We start from the raw sequence: 12753 nt of genomic DNA, 5'->3' as shown, positions 1-12753 counted from the left end.
TAGACGTTCCCTTAAGGTAACCTACCTGTACATGATGTTGCTTCAGTGACAGCTGGTCCGTGACTTTCCTCCTTCCCCCATCTTCTCCTCCTGGCGGGGGAGATGGTATAAGTGGAGCAGACCTTGTTGACTTTGGTGTACGACAACTGACAACTATGGTTCATTTACCAGCTGTATCAAGGCACTCACCACATCATGTGATGCAATAATTCTTAACCCTACACTCAAGTGTTTATGTGAAACACTTCAATTGTGCCCAAGTTATTACATGGATACGTCAATTAAATTTATTATTAAATAGGTTGATTTAGTAGCGAGTTTTCTCACCATATCTAAGTCTGGTACTTTTGATTTTGTCTAGCTTATGGACCATTGTAGTTACCATCACAATCCCGAATCCTATTGAACCTCAAAAGATTCTTAGGGCATTTTTATAAGGAAATGCATTTTTATGAGTAAATGTTTTTACGTGAGGAGCCTCCGTTGAGGCTATATTTGTAAAAAGTGTTATTGGTAGAAAATTAAATTATGAGATACAGCCGTGGATAGTGTGACAATAGCTAAATTTGTAACATAAGAAGTCGAGTTTACTTCTTATGAAACACTCCAATTAATTTTTCAATACCTTTGTTGGAGTGGTATTGAATTTCAAAAATATAACAGCCATTTTCCATTATGGCCAACAACTTAAATATTTCTAATGGAATGCCCAATATTTTATGTTATAGATTGTAAATGTGATTTTAAAATGTTTTTATTCCTGACATTTCCCCCCTTAAGTTATAGAAATACCAACATAAGTTAGAAATGGGAACATAAGTTCTTAATAGATACCAGGAAAAAATACTCATGAATATAACTTTAAATTTATTGGTATTACAAAAGGTAACAAACTTGGGTAACAGGTAAAGGTGTTTTGGTACAAAAGGTACTTTGTTTAGAAAACATGAAACATTGAAAAAAGGGCCACCTTAAAAATTATTGATTACTGTTACTGTGGTTCCAGTTGTTCTGAAGCACGTCCTGTGCCTCTTCGGATTCATCAGAATCATCATCTTCGGACATAACAGAATCATCATCTTCGGAGTTTGCAGAGTTAGTATCTTCAGAATCATCTGTTGCCTCAGACAAATAGCTAACTGATCCCGCCTCAGACATATCGCTAACTGTAAGATCATCATCATGTTCTTCATTCGTTGTTGAAGAAACTACAGCGCCAAGGGGAGGAGGGCTTGAGTGGCTCTGGCGGACATCATTCCCAACGTCCTTGAAATGAAAAGAACATTTTCAAAACATTTAAACAGGCAAAGTTAGGGCCAAATGTTTTTTCTTGCACTTAACATGTGGTAAAAAATGCAACATAAACAGTCCTGTCTAATAGATGTTCGATAGACGTTTCTCATGTTTTAAGCCGATATCTATTGGATGTTATCACTTTGGCATTCAACATGTAATGAACCTCTTATCAACGTTAATATGTCACCACTTTTCACGTTGTAAAGACGTTAAATAGATGTGTGTTATGTTTTGTGTAGATGTCTATTAGATGTTATTATTCTACCCTGAACGTTAATTATACATCTATGTTTAAACATAGCATTAACCATCCCATGGGGCCTAAACTAAGCATAAAAACACAAAATAATAAAGATTTAGTGTGAAAAGCATAATTATTAATTGAGTAAATTGATTAAATAGTTCATAAAAACAAATTTTGAAAAAAACTACAACAAAATTTTTTTGCCCAGACGGTTTTCGAACCTGATACCTTTGACTAATGAGCCTCTTACCTTACCCCTGAGCTATCATCACAGATGCAATCACCAGCTCAGGTGTAAGGTAAGAGGCTCATTAGTTGTTGATATTGAGAGTTTTAGAGTGGTTAAAGAGTAGCCGACAGTTGCAATGGTCGCAATACTTAAACATTTTTGAAACTACAGTAAATAATATGATTCTGTTAATCTGTTTATGCATCAAGTAGTTGAATTATTTTTCTAGGAGTTGGGGAGGATACTGGTATTTGAATATAGATGATTTAATTACCATTATTCATAATGTTATTATAATTGATTGTTATATGATTAATTAAAATTGTTCAACTATAAAAAATTTGCTCAAATAAGTTAAAGAATATTAATTTTAAAAAATATTTGCATTAACTATTATATGTTAAGCAGGTGTTCCCCACTGTATCTAGTATCACAACTAACACAACATCGTCTTATATTCTGCTGCCACAGCATTTATGTTATAAATAAACTAATTTGTTAAAATGTGTTTTAGAATGTTTTATACTTAAATCCAAGAAAGACCCAACGATTCTTTCCTTTGTAGGGTCAACGCGAATACAAGTTCCCGTTGGGCCTACGTTGGCAAGGTGGTAAAATTTCCGCCAACTATTTCCCAACCGTGCTGACCATTTCCTAACGTTGGGCCAACAATGTGTGCTACTTGGGTATAGTGTATATATACCTCGTGAATGATCAAATAGCAATAAATAAGACTAATTTTGTTTACATTTAGGGGGGAGAGGGCAGCGTAATTACGTACGCCTCTGGCATATTATTTATAGATGAAAAATACTATTATTGTGTATTATTTGTTAATATTTGTCTTTGTTGATAAAATTATATAAACATACATTCTAAATTATATATTTTTGTAAGCATAATAAATAATATAAGTAGACAAAATTGAGAACTCTTTATCAATAATTAATGCCATATGTTTGGTTATAATTTTGTTTGTTAGTTAAATTAATTGTGTTTAGATCAAGTAGGCCTATACTAAGTTAATCTGATGACTATGTTTATATACCTACATCTATTAGATGTCTGCGTTCAAATGTCAAATGAACATTCAGACGCAGACATTGTATATACATCAATTATATGTTGATAGATGTATACATTACATGTGCGACATAATGGATGTATATACGATGTCTGCGTCTGAATGTTCATTTGACATTTTAACGCAGGCATCTAATTGATATATATATGTAGACATCAGATTAACTTGGTATACTTGTTGTGTGCTGTCTGGGATATACAGGGTGAATCAAAAATAGGATCACAGGTTTAAAAAACTGTTTGAACAAAGGAAGATAAGATAGTAGAACATTTTGGAATACATAAATGATAAAAAGAAAGAATAATAAATCAAAAAAGAATCTACCACATCCTCTGCTGCAGGCAACTCTTGCTGCTCAATAATAATACTGACCTGCGGAGGGTCCTGCGAGGATGAGCATTGTGGTTGAGCGTGCTGTGGTTCAATAGGGTTTTGCGGAGGAGCGTTCTGCGGAGGAACGTTCTGCAGAGGAGGGTTCTGAGGAGGACTGTTCTGCGGAGGAGCATAGGGCACCAGGCCATCAGGTACTTCTTCTCCCATGTTGGGAACAGGGTCCTCCTCCTCTGGGTGGTGAATATTGATGTGCCCCTGGCATCGCTTAAGCGGCATACCCCTTCCTTCATCACGGGGAGTACCATTATGGTTGCCGTTACTTGCCATATCAGTCTTTAGGTCAGCTAATCTGAAATCAACATAGATTGTTAAAAAGTAATTTATAAAATCACATTCAGATAAACTTGGCATTGGTTGAAGTATGACACTGTGGAAATATGGCATTTTCTGTTTAAACAATAATGTGCTGAGACAGTTACGTTAGTAATTAAGTAATGGAACTAAAGTTAATCTTCGTCTAAGTAGCCTAAGTTTTTCCCAAGCTATTTTCCTGGCGTTTTACTTTAAAAGAAAAAATATTTTGCACACTACATATGACGTATTTAAGTAATTACAGTAGAGTCCTGTTAGTCCGAAATGGTTGGGACCGGCCCCATTTCGGATTACCAAATATTTTTGATTAAACTTGTTTTAGTTTTTTTAATAGCCTATTTTTTGTATGAAAAAAATCTTATTTAAAATTTTTTTTTTCTTAGGATGCAGGCACGAGCCCGTGATTGTTTTTCACATTACTTAAGGCTAGACCTAGTGGCTTCATCATTATCACTTAATAAACTCCATTTGTGATTTGGCGGGATTGGAACCCGGGACGAAAATGAAAAATGTTAATAACAAAAATGGTGAAATATTTACTAAAATACTCTAAAAAAAAGTCTATCTCGCCCGGCCGCTACAGAATACTTTGACGAGGTACAGCTAACTGTGTTAAAAAATTAATAAAAAAATTTCAAAAAATGTTCAAAAAAATTTCAAAAAATGTTCAAAAAAATTTAAAAAATTTTAATTTTTTTATATAAAAAATATATTTTTTTGTTTCGGATTAAGCGAACATTTGTATTACAGAAGTTCGGATTATCGGGACTCCACTGTACATACACATTTCAGATAGAGAATATGGTTTTAAATCTGTACCTATAGTGTAACAATATTGAATTGATTAAAATTATCATGGCATCTGCCAGTGACTTGCAGTGGTAGAGTGTTGTGACTTGACTTTATTATACAACACAGACACATGACAACCACGAAAATGAAAACACAAAATAAAATCAACGAGAGCGCTGAGCTAAAACATTAGAAGCCAACTTGGGAGTTTCTGTCTACGATTGCTCAGTCTTAAACGAAGATAGTTTCCCTTGCTAATAAGTCCATACCGACATTAATAATCGATAGGGGATTTAAAATAGGCCTAGTTGAATGTTTCTCAGTATAAATTATAATATTAATATGTTTATACCTAATAAGCCTATACATAGTTATAGCATAAAACTTAGCCAATTAAAATTAAGTGGGTCGCAAAAAGTTCCAAGGTGATGTTGGGTCGCCAGACCAAAAAGTTTAGGAACCTCTGGCTTAGTATAAAATATATGAATTTGCCTAAGTTTAGTTAAATTGGATTTCATATAGGCTAGTAATACTATTCCATTGGATTTTATAATCAAAGTATCTTTTTATACTGTTTTAAATTAAGCTGATTATTTGATTCAACTTCATGTCAGCTGTTTTAGGCCTATAATGTTTGTTCTAATATTCACAGAATGAAAATTTACAGTATTAATATCTAAAAAGATTGTTTCAATTATTGACAAAGTAAGTAATTTTACATCTAAATATATCCATAAGATAACCAAGCAAACTAAACCAGTTAACTTTTTCTATAAGAATAATTACCCCGCCATGGCAAACCTAGAGACTTAAGCCGGGTTTACACTATGTAGCAAAAACTGCTATATAACTTCTGCTATATAACATTGTTATATAACTTTTGCTATATAACATTGCTATATAACTTTTACGATACAAAAAAGTTACAGACAATTTTGTGATTCCGGTGCCCGTGCTATATGTTATATGTAGCACAACCTCATTTACATTATGTATCGAACATTGTTCGAGGCAGCTATCACGGTGATCGGAAGTCAGAAGCGGAAGCGATCCATAATTAAAACGCGAAATAAGACGATGGTAGATTCAAAAATGTTTTACGTATGACCACAACGCCGGTTGTCCACGGAACAGTTCAATTAAAGTTTATAATAGCATCCCGATCCCACGCACTGTCGCTTTACAGTCTTTCCATTGTAAACAAAGATCCCCGAGCAAAAACGTCCGTACACAGGAGGCTACAACTGTGAACTTTTGTGAACTGTTGACACTAAATGCTACATATAGCAGATGCTAGACGAAAAATATTTGTATAACATTGCTACATATAGCAATGTTAGATGTAGCATGCATCTCTTTTGATCTTTACCGACTCCCGATGGATAGCACAATTTTTGCTATATATAGCAGAATCTGCTACATATAGCAGTGTTATATAGCACTTTTGAAAAGTGACTTTTTCTACTTCTAGCAAATGTTATATAACATTGCTAGATATTACACAAATCTGCTATATAGCAGGTTTTGCTACATAGTGTAAACCCGGCTTAAGTGAATTTCCATTTGCCTGATTGAATTTTAATATAACATTAGGTTTAACGAGTACTTAGGTTTGCTGCTACAGGAAGGGTAATAAAGATTAGAATTAGTAAAATATGAATAAGCTTAGCTTAAGTTAGCATAAAATTCATAAATTTTCCCAGTTTGATCAAAATAAGTTATATCCATAAACAATCAAACTACATCTGTTTAACTTACCTTAAATTTATTTCTTATTCTCAATAAAAATGACATGAGAGTTTTAAATTAAAATTTTTTTCAATATTCCATTCCCTGTAATCGATAACCGTACAAAAAACACTTTAAAATACAAAATAACTTAAGTTATTTGGTTTTAGTGAATTTACCATAGGGAATAAGCTATTACCGTAAGCCTCATGGTAAGACCTAAATCCGGGACCAATTTACTTTTTCGTTTTGAGGTCCCCAGAGACCAAAAACACCCTCCATTCAAATTAATATACCTACTTATATATAATTCAGTTTTAAACATCTGGAGTTCTACTGGACCAATTTTATTACATAATGAGTCGTTGAAAAGCTTAATTCGTGTAGATTTACAAATAAGTTAATTATGAAAGTTTGTTTTTGTTATGATTTATGGAGAAAAATTAAAAAAGACATGTTTTCCATAAGAAATACATTGAAAACGGGGGTTTTCACATTTTTAATTTTGATGCAACTTTTGGCTGCCTTTTAAGGCATTTTTAAATATCAATTTGTAGGAAATTTTATTCTCTTCCCCTCACCATTAAAAAGTAATTTGCAAAAAAGCTAAGCAACCTCCGAATTTATAGTGCTATAGGCGAGAGTTAAGAAGGCCTTCTGAGCCAGAGCGATACGCAGCAATGTTGGAATGTTGCCGCGCGGTGTTTGCAGGTGCAACTCATGCTTTCACATTTCACAGAGTGATGCATGTCGAATACTTGTCACATCGACAACAGATGAGTAATACAGTGACAATCGCTTGAGTTACTTCAGTGTACCACAAGTATAACCATGCACTTTGACTATGGAATATACAACACGGAAATTTGACACGAACATGTATTGTTCTATTAAATCTTACTAAAAAACGTTCGCAAAACTTATGACAGCTAGCCTGACCTTACTACTGTACCGAATTACACGCGGTTGGTACCAAATGAAAGATATTTTCCTGTAGATGTGCAGAATCCCTTTATTAATTAAAATAGGCTCAAAAATAAACAAGAAAGACAAAGTTCATTGTTGGTGATGGTGAGTTAATGTTGTTCAAAGGTTTATTGCGGACATTTTCCATCACGGTTGTAAAAAACAATACACAACATTTCGGGATCTGGAATCTGATCCCATCCTCAGGTGAAAAAACTTAACTAACACATTACAACTAACAATACACAAACGCCCAACCTAAGTTGGAATACACTACAGAAGGTAGCAGTAAAAAAACTATAGTTTATTTAAAAAAACCACAGTGCATATTTTTGACTGCAACCTTCTGTAGTGTATTCCAACTTAGGTTGGGCGTTTGTGTAATTGTTAGTTGTAATGTGAAATAAAAAAAAAATTAACATGGGCCTATGGGTTGCCCTGTTGGTGACGAAATAAACCAAATAAAAAGAGAAAATCAAAACAAATTGAAGAAATTCCAATCACATCTTTTATTTATAGCGTGGGGTGAAAATAAAGAGGTTTGCACAATACATACTTTTGGTACAGTATTCATACAAGGGCCAGTTCAAGTTAATATTCAATTTTTAATTATTTTGCCCTGCCATTTTGACTTAGGCTACATATGTATTACGTACTTCTACAATATTAATAAAGTTGAGTACTAAAAATAAATTAAAATAACAGTAATCTATTTGGTTTTAACGCTGTGGACGTGAGCCTTCTTAACTCTCGCCTCTGTGAGAAAATACTGAGTTAGTGATATTTTTGTACAGCTAAATCTAGACTTCCACTGAAATAAGCCAAGTGATTCCAAATTAATACCTAGTTGTTAAAAAATACTGAATTTGAGTAATTTTTGTTAAACTTTGTATAAATAAATCTACAGTTCTACTGGATCAATTTTGTCAATTAATGAGTTTTAAAAAAAACCTAATTCGTAAGGATTTGCAAATAATTATGAAAGTTTGATTTTAATGAACATTTGTAGTGAAAATAAACGGTATCAGCATTCTGACACATACTTTCTCCCATAAGTTTGTCAACAACCTTTATCATATTGCGTAAGCGGTGAGAGTAAATATACGGAATTGGGATTAGTATAATCTTGTTCAGAATTTAAAGGACTACATACAAAATTTTTATCACAATCGTTTGGGCCATTTCTGTGAAAATCCGATTTTTCCATTGTTTTATGGGGTTTTTTTATGGGAAAATAACATAATTTACAATAACTTTTGAACCGTAATTTTTACAGAAATGGGATTTGTACCATTTTGTTTAGAATATAAAGGACTATAACATACCAAATTTTTATCAAAATCGTTCGGGCCGTTTTTGAGAAAATTCGATTTTTCAGTTTTTTATGGGGTTTTACCTATGGGAAAATTCCCATTAAAAATTAATTTTTTTTAAATGAAAAAACTATCAAAACTTTAAGGACCATAACATACTATGTTAAATTAAAACCGTATTTTTTTCTAAAATCCTATTTTTTGTTATTTTATGGGGTTTTTAATGTGAAAATAACATAATTTACCATAACTTTTGAACCGTAATTTTTAGAGAAATGGGATTTGTACCGTTTTGTTCAGAATTTAAAGGGCTACAACATATTAATTTTTTATCAAAATCGTTCGGGCCATTTTTGAGAAAATTCGATTTTTCGGTTTTTTATGGGTTCTTATGGGAAAATCCCTATTAAAAATCAAAATTTCAAAAAAATGAAAAAAACACCTGGAGATACCATGGATTAGAACCTACATACCAAATTTCATCGAAATCAGACCACAGGTGTAGTCCCTAGCTCTGTACACATCCAGACACACAGACACACACACACACACACACACACACACACACAGACATCACTTCGAAAACCATTTTTTTGGGTCCAGGGGGACCCAAAACGAATATATCCACCGAAATCTCAAACTCGAAACTTTTGACGAAAACAATACTTTCTCCATATACTATGGTATAGGGGGAGAAAGTAAAAAAAACAAGAATACAATAAAAAATGGCTTTATTCAAGTTTTTTATTTCCAAGCTTCTGTTTGTAGCCAACTTTAGGCTGCATTTATTGAGTATTTTCAAGAAAGTTTTAATTTGTAGGAAATATTATTCTCTTTCTGAATACCACTCAACTTCAACTTTGGTCGATTTCCTCTCCATTTAAAAGTTATTTGCAAAAGGGCTAAGCAGCCTCAACTTTATTACCCCTTTATTACAACTTGGAGAATGAGTGTACAGTTCGGCCAAAACCTCTGTGCTCGCAGACGGGTTGCTACTAGCAGAACTAAAACATAAGGGTAACGGTTGTTGCAGTGCTGGAGGGTAGGGGTGAGTGATTAGTAAGACACAAATGTTTTCACAAAAGTACCCCCACCAACCCCCTCGCCAAGACCCAAGCAGATCTCGTCGTGTGTAAAAAACTTTGGCCGAACTGTATGAATAGGGGAGCACGAGGAATACTTGCATTGGGGCACAGTCAGACTAGTTACGCCACTGGTTCAGGTCTTTCGGAAATACTTAACTTATTATTTAGCAACTTAAATTATTATTAAGTTAGTTAGCTTAAATTATTCATACTTATGGGAAATTCTCTAATATTAGGCATACGCCTACCTAAGTTTAGGCCTACAAATTAAGTTACTTAAGAGGAAATTCGCTAGCTTAAAATGGGAATTTATAATTTAACTTTAGTTAAGTTAATTTAAGTAGGCCTAAAGTTTTAAAAATGTTCTCCCTAACCATTGACTGCACAAAACACTACTTTAAAACACTAATTTATTTGTGTTTATCTTTTTTAGAAATACCTTATAGGCCTAAGTTACCTAGAATGGTTTCGAGAGAAATTGGAAAATTCTATATTTTGAGGGTCAAACTGAGAAAACCCAATTAAGTTATACCTTATTAGCCTAAGTTTAAATCAGTTCCCATTACTTAAGTTGGTCTTCGATCATGTTTGGTAAACTTGTTAGACAAAGTGTAGGCTTAAACTTTTGCAGATGCCAAATTGAATCAGATCAATATAACTAGTGTAATCATGTTAAGTAACTTAATGGCCACGTAAGTTAGGCCTATTAGGCCTAGATGAATTTGAACGGATGGAGTTTTTTACTTCCGGGGACATCAAAACAAAAAAATTAAATTGGTCCCAGGTCCAGGTCTTACGATAACTTAAGAACTAACTTGCGGTAGCCTAATAGCCTAGGTAACTTAGCTTATTATTTTTACTCAGAGCCTAACTGAAGCAATGGGAAATTCTTCGCTTAATGTTATAATAATATAACAGTAAAACCTCACTAACTTGACAATTTGTGGACTTAAGTTACGGTACTTTCCCGTTAAAGGGAACATTCATTATTATCGATGATTTCTTTTATAATATAGATATAGCCTATCGATATTTTATTTTTTATCCGATATAAGTATTGACATTTAACAGGGCTAAGCTGACAACTAAGTTAAGAATAAATAAATATTGATCAGTATCAAAAAACAATTTAAAAATAATATAACTTAGGTAATATTGAAATGAAACTGTTCTGAACTAACCTAACCAACTAAACTTGCTGTAACATTTCAAAATTCCGTTTTATAGCCTATTCCCCATATGCCTATTCTGTTATCAAATGGAATTTTGAAACGGTTTCTTAGCCTACAGCAAGTTTGGTTAGTTATGCTAGGTTAGTTTAGGATAGTTTCATTTCTCAATCCAATATAGGCCTTATAGGCTATTATTTTTTGCCTAAACAAGGTTAGTTCTTAATTTGTAACTTAAATGTGTTTGATTGAAACAGAAGGAATATGGATCGTAAGAAGGATAAAAAAATATATTGATGTATCAAAAAGAAATCATCGATAATAATGAATGTTCCCTTGGACAGGAAAGTACCTAAGTTACAGTGAGTAGGCCTAATAGGTTTTAATAAATGAAAAATTTTGGCTAAATAAGTGACAGACTAGTTTTCATTTAGACTTATAAATTTATTAATTTCATGGGTATTTTTACATGCCTAGTAGGCTAAACAATCTTGGAAGATGCGTTGAATATTCAACAATTGAAACTTGAAAAGTGGAACCTAGTAGCCTACCTAGTAAGTTCAAAGGCTTTAGACAAAGCCAGCTAGACTTTCGCCCTGACAGCTGTTGACTGTCATGCATTGTATAACATCCCACGATCGCAGATAGGTACACTATCTTCATCTTCTGTGATCGCAAAATCATGAATGTCTAATGTCTCCACTGGTTGCGAAAAATAGTGAACATCTTGCGCGATCACAGAGACATCATCTTAGTCTCCTTCGATAGCAGCGGAGTTATGAAAGTCTTCCGTGGCCGAGGAGGAATAGTTAACATCTTTTTCGATCATGACAAAATTGTGAAGAGTGTGCGTACTGTGCATGATCATGGACTCCTAAGGTCGTTCCCTGGACATCTTCTGCGGTCGAGGAAATAGGACTAGGCCTAGTTACACTCCAACTTAACTTAAGTTATGTTAACGGTGAAGATCTTTTGCGGTCACCTTTTTATCAACATCTCCTGCGATTACGGAGAAACAAATTAAGTTATCGATGAATTAAATTTAGGCCCTACAGTAGGGTATCAAGATAAAATATTTAACTTAAGTTAAGGCTCCAAACGAGGCCCTCTGCAACCGCCTGTGTCCCCTGTTAGAGAAACGGTCTTTGACTTTCGGTCAAGTTACAAGGACTGCCGAGTTACCGGGTGTCAAGTAAATAAATAAGGTTTCACCGTACCTAACTTACTTGGGAAATTTGATAAACAATAAGTTAGCTTAAGATTAGGAAAGGCTTAACTTTTAAGAGTTCACTTTACTTCGACCTAGGCTACTTAGGCCTATCTGGGTTGGTTGACTAACCCTTACCTAAGGTATAATCTAGTGATAACTTAGGGCCTAGGCCTATAGCCTATAACTTTACTAACTTATGTAACATAGAGTTAGCTTATTCTATAGAGTTTCAAAGACATGACAATATTGCCATTACACGACTTTGTTGGAACATTTTGGCCTAAAATGGAACTAAGGCCTAAGCTTGGTAAAACATAGGTCCTACTGCATGGATGAATCAGGTTCAGAAAGCTAAGGGAGCTGAAAAAACAAAAATCTATTCTTCTATAAACGAAAATTAGTTTTTTAATTGTAGGATAAAGATTTCATTCAACTTACCGAAAGAAAAACTATGTAAAATCAACAATAAAGGCGATTAAATAAAGTTAACTATAGTAAACAAACATAAGCTAGCCTCTTCGTTTCGTACAACAGAGAGAAGAGAAGACGAAGAATAGGCGGGTATCTATGGTGGAAGATGGAACGGAAATGAGGTAAGAATAATAACTATTTTCCGGCAAGACCATAATGCCTTGTAGTTAAAGGCGTAAGTGGGGGAGGTCGATGCTATTTATATGTACTGTATTAAATGCAATACGTTTGTTAGCTCTAACTAGCTATTCCTTAGGTAATATAGGAATTTAACAAAACCTCTTGGTCAATCCAGCAGTCGTCAGTGGTTCCATTGACTATAGAGATGTACAGTAAATGCTATCTTAACTAACGTACTTTGTTTATAATCACTCACCATTGACCTAGTATACAGGTTGAATAAAAAGTCAAGACCCCCCCATCTAATATTTTCCAAGTAAATATACAGAGATATCCTTTTG

General features: G+C 33.7%; 1 protein-coding gene across 1 annotated transcript; it reads right to left on the bottom strand.

The window, feature by feature from the left end:
* Positions 1–854: 854 nt before the first annotated feature.
* Positions 855–12349, bottom strand: LOC128998486 (WASH complex subunit 3-like). The gene is made up of 3 exons (XM_054424635.1): positions 12260–12349; positions 3226–3535; positions 855–1266 (listed from the first exon to the last, which is right to left on the bottom strand). Exons 2-3 carry the CDS (start codon positions 3511–3513, stop codon positions 979–981), a joined length of 576 nt encoding a protein of 191 aa, XP_054280610.1. The 5' UTR covers positions 3514–3535; positions 12260–12349; the 3' UTR covers positions 855–978.
* Positions 12350–12753: the final 404 nt, after the last annotated feature.

This window comes from Macrosteles quadrilineatus, unplaced genomic scaffold (assembly GCF_028750875.1).
Source record: "Macrosteles quadrilineatus isolate MER2022 unplaced genomic scaffold, UCM_ALF_1.0 Scaffold_7__1_contigs__length_78375512, whole genome shotgun sequence".
NCBI classification, from domain to species: Eukaryota; Metazoa; Arthropoda; class Insecta; order Hemiptera; family Cicadellidae; genus Macrosteles; species Macrosteles quadrilineatus.
Note: the sequence above shows the minus strand (reverse complement) of the source record. Positions and strands in the feature narration are given on the sequence as shown.